General features: G+C 39.7%; 1 protein-coding gene and 1 non-coding gene across 2 annotated transcripts; one reads left to right on the top strand and one right to left on the bottom strand.

Moving 5' to 3' along the window:
- Nucleotides 1-553: 553 nt before the first annotated feature.
- Nucleotides 554-14,597, bottom strand: SNRPD1 (small nuclear ribonucleoprotein D1 polypeptide). Its single transcript, XM_075532888.1, has 4 exons — nucleotides 14,444-14,597; nucleotides 5,440-5,516; nucleotides 2,873-3,064; nucleotides 554-728 (listed from the first exon to the last, which is right to left on the bottom strand). Exons 1-4 carry the CDS (start codon nucleotides 14,455-14,457, stop codon nucleotides 652-654), a joined length of 360 nt encoding a protein of 119 aa, XP_075389003.1. The 5' UTR covers nucleotides 14,458-14,597; the 3' UTR covers nucleotides 554-651.
- On the top strand, nucleotides 11,738-11,873 carry LOC142428267 (U4 spliceosomal RNA). The gene has a single exon (XR_012780194.1). It is a non-coding gene; the product is annotated as a U4 spliceosomal RNA (small nuclear RNA).
- Nucleotides 14,598-17,200: the final 2,603 nt, after the last annotated feature.

Raw genomic sequence — 17,200 nt, forward strand, 5'->3', positions numbered from 1 at the left:
AGTCTGATAAGGAATCAGACAAGTATATCATACTAACTAGTTTTGATACTAGCATTTGCTATGTGATGAATATTATCTGTAGTTTCAACTCAAAAGAACCTAACACTACATTTTATCAGTAATCTGTGAAAAAATAAAACTCATTAACAATAAAAACAAATCCACTGGCTCCTGATTTAGAAAGTAGCTATCAGCACCTACATCTCCTTGGAATAAAGCATCACGAGTAGGAGGATCAATTTTAGACGCCATGCTGTAAAACGTGGATTTCTGAAACGAGGGACACTAACAACAAAGTGACAGCTTCATACTATGAACAGGCCCTACCGAATAGCAGTCAGATGGAGGAACACGATGCAGCGCCAGGGCATGCAACATTTAAAAAGCATACATTCTAGAGACACCAATCATAACATAATCTTTTGCTCCAAAGATTAAAATAAGATCATCTGACAGTAGAATTATCTGAATTATTCATAACACTTAGCTCTTACTGTGTTAATATATAGACATATAAAATGACCATCTTTGATATAGACAACAGACCACGAACTGTCTCACATTTGTTTATTAAAAACTGACAAAAACAAACAAAACCTGTACAAAAAATATCCCACATCACTTATCACTTTGAAATAATCTCCAGAGACATTATCGCCTAGGACCCCCTCTTCCTCTACCACGACCACGTCCTCTTCCTCTGCCTCGACCTCTTCCTCTTCCTGCAACTGAGAGGAAAAAAAGCAAGTTAAACTCTCTTCTGCACAAATGCTATCTGGCACTAAAAACATCTATACTTTTTCTTCTCCTTGAAGCTCTTAATATGCAGTCGTAACTATGGGATTTTTGTTTGTTTTATGCATGAGTGGAACATGATGGAAATAACATGGTGGGTAGACCAAAAAAGTATCAGTCATTATACTAAGTGAACAGCTACAAAACATGCAGTCCTTCTCAATAATGCTCGTGTCAGACAAATGGCCCCCATAAAAAGAACTGGGAATTTTTCAGCGAGAAAATCAGTTTTAAAACTAGATATCCAAATATTGAAAATTGTGTCCTGGTGCATATAGGAGCTGGAGGCACAGGGAACCCAGGGTGGATGATACCTTCAGGACCAGGGGTGTGAGGGGCGATGCTGGGAGAGTAGAGAGGGTGAGTGGGTTGGAAAGGGGGAACCGATTATAAGGATACACATGTGACCTTCTCCCTGGGGGATGGACAACAGAGAAGGGGGAGAAGGGATACTCCGGATAGGGCAAGATATAACAAAATAACAATCTATAAATTATCAAAGGCCCATGAGGGAGGGGGAGCGGGGAGGGGAAAAAAAAGAGGACCTGATGCAAAGAGCTTAAGTGGAGAGCAAATGCTTTGAAAATGACTAGGGCAAAGAATGTACAGATCTGCTTTATACAATTGATGTATGTATATGTATGGATTGTGATAAGAGTTGTATGAGGCCCTAATAAAATGTTTAAAAAAAAAAGAAAATGTGTGTCTTCTTAGTAGAGGCAAAGTCCAACTTACTTCTAGACCACCCCACAGTGAGATCCATCCATTGCAGAATCTAGCCTTTCACCCCCACCCCAAAAATCCCTTTTTATTAGGGTTCATGTTAATTATGAATGGCCAAAGCTCAACGTAACCCTCTAACCAATGAAAATTAAGTCAAGCAAACAATAGGCTTCAAAAAACAAACTATAGTTAATATTGCCAGTGATAAAAAAATAGTAAAACAGTAACAGTATTCTATTAGAAATGAGAGACAAGCAGGAACATTGCAAATTAAGTCTGTGCTAGATCGGAACATAGGAGCCCTGGTGGCGCAGTGCGCTGTACTCTGGACTACTAATGGCTCAGCAGTTTGAAACCACCAGCCACTCCACGGGAGGATAAGAGATTTATGGCCTCAGAAATCCACAACGATATAAAGTCAAGAAAGTATCTCAGGACAAGCCAGTCAGGGTGCAGTGCAGCAATGATGAAACACACAACTTTGCTCTAGTTCTTAAATGCTTCCTCCACCCCACTTTTATGATCCCGATTCTACCTTACAAACCAGGATAGAGGCTGTACACTGGTACAGATAGGAACCAGAAACACAGGGAATCCAGGGCGGATGATCCCTTCAGCACCAGGGGTGAGAGTGGCGATACTGGGAGGATGGAGTAGAAAGGGGAAACTGATCACAGGATCTACATATAACACCCTCCCAGGGTGATGGACAACGGAAATGAGGGTGAAGGGAGCGATCAGTCAGTGTAAGACATGAAAAAAAAAAAAAATTATCAAGAGTTTATGAGGGAAGTAGGGAGGGTAAAAAATGAGCTGATATCAAGGGCTCAAGTAGAAAGAAAATGCTTTGAAATGATAGCAACATATGCACAAATGTGTTTGACACATGGATGAATGGATGGGTTTTGATAAGAGCTATATGAGCCCCAATAAAATGATTAAAAAAAGAAAACAAAAAAATCCCTCTAATGAGTAAGAATACCCTGAAAGGTTCTATTAAGTTCCTAAAATATGGACTGGGGTGTAGGGGGAGAATACCAAATCATTAAAAAATTTCTGAATACCAATACAAGAGTCAATTTCCAAGTCTTCCCATGTAATGGGATAGTAGGGAGGGGAGGGCACAGGTAATGCATAAAGATATAAGCACAGTATCAGTCTTTCTAATAACAATACCAGGAGATATAATAAATATTGGTGTGCAAATAATTTTGTAATTTCTGCCAAAGATAAGAAACCTTAAAAAAAAAGAAACCTTAAACAACCTAAAGAAGGTTCATAAATATTTTTTTCTGAATACTGAGTAAGTTCAAAATTACCATTTACAAAAACTTTGGTAACTCTTTACACTTACCAGCTTCCCTTTTCTTAGATTTCACCTTTGGTTCAACATCCACAAGTAGTGTATCCAGAGGCAAGCTGTCTGGCAGAATGAAATATCGAATATTATTTCCGCGAATACTCAGGGTTTCCAGCTGTACAGGCTCTCTGTTCTTCAGGGTCATTTTTACAGCTTTAAGATGTGTATTCATGCTGACATCAACACCTAACAAGGGAAAAAACCAGGGTGATTATTAGCATAATCTTTACTTCACTGCAAATAAAATATTCTCTGGAACGGGCATCTTTGTTATGGTTCATGCCCACGCACATTGCTGTCATTCAGTTTCAAAAGTTCATTCGATCCCTCTAATATTAGTTCCCATGGACTCCCATCACAAGCTTCTTCATCACCTACTGAGTATAGCTTTCCACAGTTCCACTCTCATATTAATCTGGAAGCTTCTACCTCTGTCCAGTGCCTACTATCATCTGATACAAGAGGGCTTCAAAAAGCCCAGAGAAAAAATTTTGGAAACCCTCATATATAATAGTCTTATAAAATGATTTAACCATTTCCTCTTCGATGAGCTAAGAAAATGCAATACTAATCTCTACTGGAGACAACTTTCTAGAAAAGGAGAAGTCCTGGTGGTGTACTAAACAGTAAAGGCAGCAGTTCAAGCCCACCAGCCACTCCATGGGAGAAAGGCTTTCAGCTCCCATAAAGATTTATGTCTCAGACGCCCACAGGGGTAGTTGCTCTGTCCTACACAGTCACTATGTGTTTGTAATGTCTCAATGGCAATTAATTTGTTTTGGGTTTTTTTTTTCATGGAAAAGGAAAGATTTTGCTGAGTTTCTAAAATACATTAGGATGTAAGCACACAAGAAAGAAGCAATCTATACTATTACTTCCTTTCCACAAATTTTAATCACTTTTTGACTCAACATCTACCACAACCACAGTGGTCTGGAGAGAGGAAACGAAGTTTCTTTACTGAATTTTGGCAGGAAAATAATCACATTTCCTCAGATATGGTCAAAGACTATTTCAAGACATTGGGCTGAACTGAATTCTTCTGATGAAAATCGCTAAATTTTAGCAAGTAAACACTGCCGAATAGGAACATATAACTAAAATATTATTTCATTCATTTTGCTTATCAATACTTTTGAAAATTTTCAGTCTCTTGAAACACCTCCTATAAGCAATACATTTCAGTTGGTCGTAAGTATTAAACTAAATATACATTATCACTAAAGCAGAGCATTAGCTACATAAGGGAAAGAAAACACACCAAAATGTAAATCTTGGAAAAGGAATATTATGGTCACCTTTCTATTTATTTCCCATATTATTTTCTCCAAGATAATCAAACAAGGGCCCCTCCCCATGTTTCCTTCTCAAGGACGACACTGACTAAACTCTCTTGGGCAAAACAGAACTGCCCATAGGATGATCTCCAAGGCTGTAAATCTTTACAAACTCAGGTAGCCACACATCTGATTAGAAGTAAAAAATATTTGGTAGAGGAACATACATAAGCAAAGGCATAAAAAAAGGGATTATATAAGTTAAAGAGAAACCATTTAGCTAAAAAATAGTGTGTCACTTTTGAGTGGTACACTCTCTAATAAACTATGTATTATGACTAAAGGGAGAAAGAGGCTTCCTACCCCTATAGGGTTACAGTCTAAGAAATGCACAGCGGAGTTCTACCTCGGTCCCACTGGGTCACGATGAGTCGGCACTGACTTGACAATGAGTTTGGTTTTGGAATTTTATAAGGCCAAATGGGCACATACAAGAAGGTTAGGAGGGACAGGGAGTACGTCAATGAGAATGAAACAAGTAGGACAAAAATGAGAATGTGGATGCAATGTGAAGAATATACCCATCATAATGGCTATCAACTGCTGCACGGGAGTGGTATTTTCACAAAAAACAAGCTATTAATAGGTTTTTCTTTCTTTCTTTCTTTCTTTTTTTTTTTAAAGTGATCAGCATCTCTCCACAGAAGGGTTACAAGGAAGGGATGATTCAACCAGGGTGCAGTATAGCTCTGATAAAATATACATTTCTACAGTTCCTGAATGCTTCCTTCTCCCCACTCCCATGACCCAGTTCTACCTTACAAATCTGTCTATACTGGGGTACACAGTGGTACAGATAAGAGCTCTGAAGGCATGCAATTAACTCGGGGCAGATAAATCCCTCAGGAACAGTAGTGGGAGTAGCGATAGCATGAGTTGGGGAGAAAGCAGAAACCTATCACAAGGTTGGATATATAGCCCACTCCCCAGGGGAACTAATAACAGAAATATGGGCAAAGGGATACAACGGACAGTGTAAGACACAAAATAACAATAAAACTGTATAATTGATCAAGGATTCAGGAGGGTTGGAGGGAGGGGAAAATGTTTTGGAAATGTTGATGGCAACATGTGTACAATTGTGCTTAATATAACTGAAGATTTTTAAGAGCCCCCCAATAAAATGGCTCTTTTAAAAAGGTGATTTGTTCCGTAATAATGTTCATCAAGAAACCAAGAAGTAATTCTAATCTGCAAGAAAAGAAGAATTTATTAAAACTGTACCTGTGATTGTCCCATGGACCTGTGTTCCATTCTTCAGTTCAATGGTGACAGTTTCATGACTCAGCTTCATCAAAAACCTACAAAGGCACAACAGGAATAAAACCACACATTGTCACTCCTAACATTTAAAACCACTTTTACTGAGTTGAACTGGGTGCTATTTTGAGTTAACATCTGCTACTGTTAACTATCTTTATCAATTCCAATCAATAATCGTAACAACTTCAGCTTTTGTTGAATTATATCCTCAATAGTTAGAAAAGGTACAATAATGATAAAATGTCATTTGGAAGCTCCTGATCCTTTAAATCATTACATAGCTTAACTCAAATCCAGATGTACAAGATTCTAGACTCCATTCTAAACAGAAATCAAGAGACTACAATTAGATGTAAGAAAGAGAAAGAAATATACTCTTCGTACTTTAATCTCAGGAATCAACTAGCATACTATAGTGCACACAAATAAAATATTCCACTCATCCTAGTTTGGTTAGTAATGACTGAGATTTTAAAAGCTTCCAAGTAGCCATATAATACCAGCGGTCCTCAAACTTTTTAAACAGGGGGTCAGTTCACTGTCCCTCACACCCATTGCAGGGCCAGACTAAAGCTATTAAAAAAAGCCACAAATTCCTATGCACACTGCACATATCTTATTTTGAAGTAAAAAACAAAACAGGTCAAAAATACCCAGCAGCCTGGATAAATATCCTCGGCGGGCCATAGTTTGAAGACCCCTGATCTAAACTATTGGTTTCTTCCTATCCATAGCAAAGAAGAATAAAGGGAATCAGAGTCCGGGGCACAATTAGGCAAAAGGACTAATGGAGCCCATAAATCACAGCTTCCACTAGCCTGAGACCTGAAGAACTAGGTGGAATCCAGCTATCTCTACCAGTCACTGTAACCAGGAAGCACATCAGAAAGTCTTGGGCAGAGTGGGAGGAAAATGTACAACAAAATTCAAACATTAAAAAAACCACCATGCTTTACTAGTCTGATGGCAATTGCTTTCTGGTTCATAGATACCCTTCAACCAAAAATCAGACCCATTAAGTGAACAATAACACCATGAAGAAATAATCAACCACATGACACCAAAAGGATACTTACCTAAAAACAAAATTCAGGTGGGGCAGGTAAGATGATCAAATGGAAACAGGGAACCCAGGGAGGAGAGGGGAAAGTGCTTGTTAACTCTGAGGAGATTGCAGTTCATGTCATGGAGAAAATGTGAATGGACTAGAACAGTAGAAACTGGAAGAACCCCCAAACTATTGCCCAAACATACTATCTGAATGTGGGATGGAATCTACTCTGAATAAAGAGTAAGTTAGCATATAAAATAAACAGAAGCACCGAGAGAAATGTGTTCCCTTAAATAACGAACTATATGAGACCAAAAGGTGAACAATGACCCCAAAGTAAAACTGCTTGATCAATGAAAATAGAACAAGGAGAATCGAAATAACAAGAACGCCAATGCAGTGTGAAATCTGTACTGTCCTAGAACAATTTGTGTTAAAATTATCAAAACCAAACCAAATTCACTGCAACTGAGTTGATGCCAACTCACAGAAAAACTCTATGTAGGATGTTTCAAGACTGTAAATCTTTGTAGGAGTAAAAAGTTTCATCTTTTTCATGTGGAACAGCTGGTGGGTTTATCTATTGATTTTGTATTTAGCACCCCAACACCTTACCCACACACAGCACAAAGGCTCCTTAAAAACTGTTGAAAGGAAAACCAATTTGCTGTGCAAGCATTCAAAAGCAATGATGACAACACACAACATACACAAAGAAACATGCTGAACTGTATGTGTATACAGTAAACTAAGAATCTTGTTTCCTAACTGCTTCTAAGTGAAACTATAGGCGTAAGATTTGTTTTATATAAATTGGGTCATATTTTAATAACTTTTTTTAAGGTCATATTTTAATAACTTTTGAGAGACAGAGCTCGCATTTAAAATTGTACACTGGGAAATACATCCAGGTTGCTAAAGAACATTCTCAGAGCTGGGTGACGCTGTCCCCTACGCTCAAGTTTGCGTCTTAAGAAAATACCGTAGTTTCCTTTACTATCCTGGTTAATGGATACTAGACTGCTTCCTATTTTGTGTTGACAAATCCATTTATGCAAACATACACACACAGTCTACATGTCCATCAATTTGATAGGTAGAAAAAGGCAATTTCCCCCCCTAACTACTCATGAGACTACTGTTTTATGAATACAGCCAGTTATTTCTTCTGACTTACTTTATGTACCCATGTTCAATTGAGTTTTCTTCTACATCTCAGCTATTTCATGGCATTGTTTGTTCATAGTATCTTTAGTCAATACTCCCCATCCCCCATTTGAATGTTTGTCAATCCTTCTAAAGTACAGAACTTGGTCAGAAAGATGTTCCTCATCAGAGATTTATAAAAAGGTTATGTTTTACTGAATAATTTGTGTTAAAATTGTTGAATTGGGAGCCGAATGCTTATTTTTAGGGAAAAATAGTGGTTTAGTGAAAACCACTTTACACAGCAGTTTAAGGAAAAGACAAGTGCACTGCTTTTTAAAGAAAAAAAGACAAATTCCAGTTGAATTCAAAGTAAACAGGAGTGGGTAAATACCAGACATTTAGTTAAGAATCTGCCTTTATTAGTTTCTCTAACTGGAGAACATTAAAAAAATATCAGTTGTGGCAATAATACTTAGTGGGTAATCTATTTGTCCCCAATTCATCTAGTCTTTTGTCTTAGTTTTACTTATTATAAAACAGTGCAGTGAGAGAAAACTTGAAAAATCCACAATTATTAACATTTTGTTTTACTTGCTTTATATACACCTTTACTTTTACCACACCATGGGACATTTTAGCAAGCATTTTCTAATTAAGGACTGCCTACCCCATAAACATCAACACCATAGCCACGTCTAAGAAAATGAACAATTATATTGGCCTATCCACATTTGGGAGCTTCAAATATTAGGCTTGTTTCTGGGTACAACTGATCTGTGATTTCAATAAAGGGCAGTTTCCCCCTCTAAGTTCTAGTTTTTTTAGATACAGGGCATAAGCCATATACCACTGTTCACTCTGCTTGGCCATTAAAAAAAGATTCAGGATATGTTAATGTAGTGTTAGGTAGCCCGAGATAGAAAAGTGTACCTGGGCTTATTTAAAATAGTTTGTGTTGTACTAATTATTTAGCTCAAGTTATACTTCCCATAATGTCCTTTAATCCAAAGATATAGTTGAATAGTGAAAATTGTATGATTTCAGAATTTCCCCCCAAGTATCACTTCACTTTTATTAGAATAGCAAGAGTTCCAATCTGTTAACCTAAAGACAGGGCAGAAGCATGAGTTCCTCTACAGTCAATCAAGAGCCTTGACGGCACAATGTTAGGTGCTTAACTGCTAACCACCAAGGCAGCTACTCAGTCCTACCAGCTGCTTGGCAGGAGGAAGCCAAGACTTTCTGCTCCTACAGAGATTCACTTCAGAAACCCACACAAGTGCCACTCTGTCCCACTGGATCTGAGTTAGAAAAACCCACTGACATCTGATTAATTTTTAACTCATCGCAAGACACGAGAAGAATTGCCCCCTTGAGTTTCCAAACCTTTAAATCTGGAAAGGCTGCAGATGTCTGGTGGAGCAGCAGACCTTTTTCCGAGGTACCGGTGGGTGGACTTGAAGCTCCAGCCTCTCATTTAGCAGCATCTGTCTGTCACCCAATCACAACTGAGTAAAAGTGCCCCCTTTAGATTTCTGAGGCTGTATGTCTTCATGCGAGCAGCAGCCTCATCTTTCTCCAGTGGAGCTCCTAGTGGATCCAAACTGATTTTATAGCTAGCAGCCCAACTCATCATACACTATGCCAGATACGAGAGATGATTAAACAAGTAAAGAGCTGAGACAAGATGTCAAGCCACCCAGATTGCCTAGGAGCAGATACCCAGAGATTTCCCTTCAGAATCAGTAGAAAGAAAAAGCTTTCCCCTAGAACAGATACTCCCAATCTTGAATTCTAGCCCCTAAAATCTCAGAAAAGAAACCTCCTAAAGTCAACCATTCACAGCAGCACTATAAAGTAAGACAGCTGGTGAGGAGCTGGGGCTGGGAGTATAAAAATAACAGAAACGACTTTGGAGACAGCTGGTTGCTTCTGCAGAGATGAGGCCAGGATCTGGCCGAGAAAAGGTATAACGGAAGTTTCTGAGGCTTTAGAAATATAGCGACTCTTGTTGGGGGTTAGGTTACATACCTGGGTAAAAACTGCAAATTTGGGAAATGTCTATTGCATTTCATGGTATGAAACACAATGCCTCAAAATGGAAATAAAAAAGGAGCCCTGGTGACACTGCCAGGTAAACTGTACTGCTAACCACAAGGCTGGCAGTTCAAACCTACCAACTACCTCAAGGAGACAGACAGGTGAGGGTATTTGCTCCCACAAAGATCTATGGCTTCAGAACTGCTACACAGAGTAGCTTGCTATGAGTCACATTCAACTTGATGGCAGTGGGCTTTGGTTTGGCTTGGGTGGGAGGAAACACGAAACTTAGTTGTGACAGGCATGAAAGGAAGGATATCGTGGGGATAACTGTTATCCCTCCCCAGCAGAGGTCAGGAACAAAAAATTCAAATTCTTTTCTGATAAAAAGTCACTCTTACTATCTAAAATTTAGATACCGAATAGATTCAAGTAACAAACATGGTTTCTTTCAGTATTCAAACTCACTGTCTAGGAGATTTGTATGGAGTAGATATAATTGACAAACGCCATGATTTATCAAACTCACTTGTGGGGACCCTGCAAGGGCAGGGCTGAACTTAGAACTGCCCTTGTAGCCTTCTGAGACTCTAAGTCTTATCTTTCTCCCGTGGTATAACTGATGGTTTGGAACTGCTGACTTTATGGTTAGCAGTCCAACATGCAACCCAGGATTCCTTCATGATTTATCAAATGTAAGAATTATCAGGGAGAGGAAGAAGCCAAAGAAGTCACCCAGGTTCACAATTTTAAAAAAATTACACGAATAACAATGAATACAAAAAAGAAAATGTTCTAAATTTGATTGTGGCAATGATTGTACAACTCTTCTTGATGACTGAACTAAAGGTCACCCAGGTTTATGGATTGTGTCACCAATTGAAGTTTAGTATGAATGTCAGTTGAAAATGCAAACTAGTCAGTCAAACACCATTTTTTCCAAGCACAAATATATCCTCCACTAAGAAGAACTTGTTTTACCTAAGCCACAGAATACGGAGATGGCATACAGGGTCCTACTGTCCAATAAGGTTTCTGTGCCTTTAAGCCCCAGAATGGTAAATAATACAACCATTAAAAATGGCAAGAATCTAAAATTGATTGTGGTGATAACTGCACATCTTAAAAAATATATTGTATAGTACATAAATTTTAAGCCAATAAAACTTTTTAAAAACTAAATGTATCTCACAGCACGGAATGTTTAAATGAGGCAAACAGAATCTAAAGAGAATATCTCATAATTACAAATAAAGGTAACTTGCAAATATCCAGAAATCACAAAGCTTTTTAAGTTTGGAGACTTTTCTACCAAGGTACATTCCGAGTAAGAACGGACTTGATAAAGCAGAGGTTGTAAATGAAAAGAGGAAGACCCTCCACAAGATGAGTAACACCGTGACTTAACAGGCTCCAACCTAACCACTCTGAGGATGGCAAAGGACTGGGCGGATGTTCCGTTCTGTTGTACGTAGGGTCGCTGTAAGTCAAGGAACAGTTATGGAGGCACCTAACAAAATCTAACCAGGCATGTCTTCTATGGAGGCTTTGATATGCTATTTCAAGTATACAGAAAGTATCTACCAGCATCATAGGTGTGACATTAACAGTCCATAGATGGCCAGGGGAAAAAATCTAGATAACTATTTAGAGTGTTTCACTAAGATATTAGAAATTCTGTTTTAAGATCAGTCAAAAGGAAAAATAGCCAAGTCATATCTATTTGCTGGCAGTAGGAAAAGAAGTACTCATATTTATGTATAGGTCTTCAGGAGGCACAGTTAACAGTCATAGAAAAAAACAGGAGCAAAACATAATTATCTGTGTGACCAGACACATACCCAAACAATAATGACTTCTCCCTCTTATAGAGAGATGCCCCCAAGTCAAAGTCAGTACTGTGATCCAGTTAAAAAAATGGCGAAAGGACATGGACAGACCCTTCTCTAAAGAAGAAAAGTCCAGGAGACTAGCACTCGAAAAGATGCTCATGCTTGCAAATCAAAATTACAAATGAGAAGCGTTGCGCAGTGGCAAAATCGTAGCCAGTGAGGTTTACCCGAGGCGCAATTATTGCTAATTGAAAACTTTTCCCAATACCCCACCGTGACGACTTGAAATATAGTCAGCATTGGCAATAATAATTTTAAAAATTGCAAATGAGATCCCATTTCATCCCAGCTATAACAGCACTGATAAAAAAAAACCCCAACACAACAAATACAGGCAAGACTGTGTGGGGCCAGGTGACTTTTCTTACACTGCTGGCTGGACTGCAAAATTGTACAACCATTATGGAGAACGATATGGTTCCTCCGTAAAAAAGCTAGAAACAGGAATACCATGATCCAGCAATCCCACTCCTAGGCAGATACAGAAAAAATGTGACAACATGCACACCCATGTGCATCATAGATTACTTTTAACAGCAAAGAGTCAACGTAGGTGTCCACCAAGGGATGACAGGATAAACAAGCTGTGGCAACACAAACATTGGAACATCAGGCAACCACAAAGGAGCTGACAAAATGGACGCATCTGAAGGATTTTACAAGGAATGAGCTAAATCATCAAAAGACAAATATTGTATGACACATCATAAAGTCAAGAACAGGTTTACACAAAGACAGACACATTCTTCGATGGTTACCAGGGATGGCAGAGGAAAGGAGGAATCACTAACTAGGCAATACACAATATGAGGGAGGTTAGCCAAATGTGGCAGGAATAGGAAGACACTGAGAGGTGCACAGGAATACGGGGCAACTATGATAAATGCTGTTGCAGGTACAATCCTGCAACAATACATTTTGTGAGGATAAACACAAGTCCCATAGGTGAGCTAGATATGAGGGAGGCCACACGAGCACACACCACATTTAGGCATGATAGTGCAGATTTCTTTATTTTTTAGTAGTGGATATTTCTGTAAATGTTGCAATATATACTCATATATGTAATGCAACACATAGGGGGCACAGTTACAAAAACTATACAGGCCCTGGGACTGAACTATTGGGTTAAAGGCAAAGCAGCTCATAGAGTGTTGCACATTCATGTCTGAGGTTTGGAAAGCTTTCGAGTGGCCATCTAAGATACAGCTAGCTACTGGTCTCCTCTCTGGTGCTGCAAAGGAAAATGAAGAAAACGGAAAAGTTACGGAAGCAATTAGTCCAAAGAACTAATGCCCCACATAAGCCACAGCCACATCTGGACCTAAGACTAGAATTGGATGGTGCTCAGCCACCACCACTGACCATGACGGAGCACACTAGAAGGTCCTAGTAAGAAGAATGGGTAGGAAAATATAAAACAAAACTCCAGCAACACAATCTTCTAACATGTAACCGAAGACACTGTAAGAGCCCACCTTTCACTCAAATAATAATAGTTGCACTAATAAAATTTACCTCAAGGAAAATTTAAGTGGAATAAATCTAACCAAGTAAACCCATGGGTGCTGACTCAATTCTCACTCATTAGGTACCCCATGAGGAATAAAAAAACAAACAACATGTATTGGTATTATGGTTATAATTCACAGAAGCCCCAGTTCATTCAAAACAAAATGTGATTGGACATGTCCCCATGATCAGTAGTGGCTCCAGATAGATTCTCTCCGTAATATCTTTGTTTTAGTTTGTTTGAGGTGGCTCAAGGAAAAAAGAGGTCTGGTCAAAACAGTGGTTTTCTGAAGGGACCTGTTGAACCAACTAAATTCAAGACAGAGAGGTCCTCTCAGAAAGTTATAGTGACTATACTTTCTTAAGGAAACAGAAGTATCACTTATTAGATATTTTCTTGTTTTTAAAAGAAAATTGCATAGGTGAGAAAGGTAAATCCTCAAACACCCCCGCCCCAACACACACGTACCTGCTCATTCTGTGGGTAGCAAGGATTGTCCAATGAGAATTTCGGTGAGAAACCTTATCCCATCTACCTTACGGCCCCCTCTTGCCTCTTTCAGAATTCTTTTTGTACCCCATACTCAAAGAACACTAAAAAGGAAGGCAATTTGAGTCCCGTGAAGATGCCAAAACTGCCTTTATCGATGTAGTGCAAATCATGTTTCTGAAATCTGGTACAGATCTAGGTGGGGGATATGGTGAGAAACAACAGCTTCACATTTTGATATTTTTGTTTTAATAAAGTTTTCCACGGTGTTGCAATAACAGTTTACGGCTTACCCTCACCTATAGTCCGAACTCCCTCTCATGTAAAGCATAAATTAGATTTCAATAGTTCCAGGTAAATCCCTGCTGCTTCAACCTACTCATTCTAAGACATGAAAAAGCACAGTAGCTACTCATTATAAGAGTACAAATTTTCGCTACAGCTTCCACCTTCTTCGGGCACATGGATCTATCACATTATCCGGTTCCTGGACATTGAGACGGACCAGAAAAAGTACAGTCTGGAGCACGAGTTTCCCTCCAAAGGAGCGTCGGTAACTAAGCGAAGAGTTCGTGCTTGTAAGCCCGGCACTAAGACATCACGCCGTCCTGTTCACCTCTTGGAAAGGTAGCGAGATCTCCTACAAGCCAGTCGGAAGCCGGAGCCCAAGTACTGCCTGCCGCCAGCAAGGACCCGGACTGGAGCGGCGGGTGCCCGGCCGTTAGCAGGCCGCGCGCGCACGCGGCTTTCGCGCCTCTTGCAGCTCGTCCTCCCCACCGCCGGCCCAAACCCTGCCTTCACGATCCGTACGCAACGCGACCGCTTCCTCACCTTACAAGCTTCATCCTAGCGGCGGCGGCACTTTCTCCACCAGAGACTGCACAAAATCAGAGAACACAGGAACGACGAACTGGAGGGATGAATGGCCGGAAACGCCTACTCCGGAGGCTCGAGACGTAAAGGGCGCGCGGAGCACGACGAACGAACGGCGGAAATGCCGAGGCCTCGCTGAGCTGCGTTCTCTTCCGGTCGCCAGGGAAGTGACGGCGCCCCCTAGTGCTTGGAGGTATGCCGTGCGACTGCAAGGCGGAAGTGACTAGGGCTACTCTGAGAGGAAATTCCTGTAAGAAGGAAATTTGAGATCAAACCCAATTGGGAAGCCTGTCGTGGGCACATTTCCTCGCAGCAAGGCACCACGCATTATGAAGCTTCAAATATCTCCGATAATGAAAGAAAGTTCTGAAGAATACCCCCCAAATTATTTTAATTCTAGTTCACTGCAAACAGTTGTTTAAATAGAACAGGGGGATACTATATATTTTAAAATCATTAAAGGTATCCATCAGGGTTAAATCTTGTCACCATACATATTCCATCTATATGCTAAGAAAATAATACAAGAAACTGGACTATAGGAAGAAGAACTCGGAATTGGAGGCAGACTCATTAATGACCTGCAATATGAACATGCCACAATCATGCTTGCTGACCATGAAGACATCTTGAAGCACTTACTAAAGACGATTACAGCCTTAAATATGACTTACAAATCAGCATAAGAAAAACAAAAATCCTCACAACTAAAACAGTAATAACATCAAAAGAAACAGAAAAGATTGAAATTGTCAAGAGCTGCATTTTACTTGGATCCACAACTTCCTTAGAAGCAACTGTCAAGAAATCAAATGGCGTGTTGAATTGGGCAAATCTGCTGCAAAAGACCTCTTTAAAGTGTTAAAAAGCAAAGATGTCACTGCCCTAACTAAGGTGTACCTAACCCAAGGAGTGTTGTTTTCAGCTGTCTCATATTCAGGTGAAATATGAATGATATATATGGATACCAAAGAAAAATAGAGGCCTTTGAATTATGATGTTGCTGAAGAATCTGAACATGAACCTGCAGAAGAATAAACAAATCTATGTGGGGAAAAAAGTGCAGGCAGAATACTCTTTAGAAGGGACATGTTATCAGAAAGAACCAGTCAGTCACGGAGAATGATTCAGTCCTAGCTACTGCCACATTTCTGCATCTCTGGCACGGAAACCTTTAAAAAATGTCTTTGTTTTATCACTCCAATTAACACAGCAAACTAAACTAAAACCTCACTACCACAGCGTCTATTACAACTCACCTAAACCCTATAGGACACAGAAGAACTGCTCCCTGGCATTTCTGAGGCTATAAAAAAATTTTTTTGGAGGGGGCAGACAGCTTCATCTTTCTCCTGAGCAGGGACTCTAGGGTTACAACTGGTGACCTTGCAGTTGATAGTCAATGTGTAAACCACTGTGCCAAAAGGGCATCATAAACCTCCAAGACAAACTTTTCTATTTTCATCTTCTCAGAGCTCTCTGGTACTGTCTAGTAACTTTGGATTTTAATTGGACTGTTAACTGCTGAGTCAGTAGTTCAAACCAACTAGCTAGTTGCTTCTTGGGAGAAAGTTGAGGTTATATGCTCTCATACAAATATATAGTCTTAAGGGACAACACGGGAAACACAGTGTGGGAATTGCGCCCAATCTGATCCCACCACACCGAGGCAAAACACTAATGGGTGTGCAACAGAACAGCAAGGGGAACAGAGCAAGGAAGTCCCCAGGGAATACCAAAAATAGACTTTGGGGCTAGCGCTTGGCACCCCATCAAACTCTACCGGAAAACACTCCCAAAGGCCAACAAACAGTCCTTGAACTACAAGCTTTTTTTTTGGTTGTTGTTTGCTTGTTTTATCATTGGCTTTTTGGTGTTGTTTTGTTTTCATTTGTTGCTTTGTTTTCTGTCTTGTTTTTGTGCATGTTTTTATCTCCGCAGGTCTGTCAAAATAAGATAGGCTGGATGAACAATCTGGAGGAGAAAACAATGGGATGAAAGTTTTTTGGGGGACATCGGAGATGGGGATAGCGAGGAAAGGAAGTGGTGTTAATAAACCCAGGGACAATAGGTGGTGAGGAGGGTGTAGGAGGCCTGGTAGGACTTGATCAAGGGCAATGTAACTGAGAGGAATTACTGAAACCTAAATGAAGGCTGAGCATGATAGTGGGACAAGAGGAAAGTAAAAGGAAATAGAGGAAGGAACTAGGAGCCAAAGGGCATTTATAGAGATCTAAATAAAGGCATGTCCATATGTAAATATATTTATATATGAGAATGGGGAAATAGATCTATGTACGTGTATTTGTAAGTTTAGTATTAAGGTAGCAGATAGACATTAAGTACGCCCTCAATGCAATAATACTTTGTTCTATTAAACTGGCATCCCATGATGCTTACCTTCCCGACTAAATGACTGAAGACAAATATGATGAAGAAAACTGATGGTGCCCGGCTATCAAAAGATATAGCATCTAGAGTCTTAAAGACTTGAAGGTAAACTAGCAGCCATCTAGCCGAGAAGCAACAAAGCCCACATAGAAGAAGCACACCAGCCTGTGTGATCATGAAGTGCTGAAAGGATCAGTTATCAGGCATCAAAGAACAAAAAAATCCTGTCATTGTGTGCTCACCTCTCCCAATATGATCGCTGAAGACAAATGGGTGCATAAGCAAATGTGGTGAAGAAAGCTGATGTTGCCCAGCTATCAAAAT

The sequence above is a fragment of the Tenrec ecaudatus genome, chromosome 15 (genome assembly GCF_050624435.1).
Source record: "Tenrec ecaudatus isolate mTenEca1 chromosome 15, mTenEca1.hap1, whole genome shotgun sequence".
Classification (NCBI taxonomy): Eukaryota; Metazoa; Chordata; class Mammalia; order Afrosoricida; family Tenrecidae; genus Tenrec; species Tenrec ecaudatus.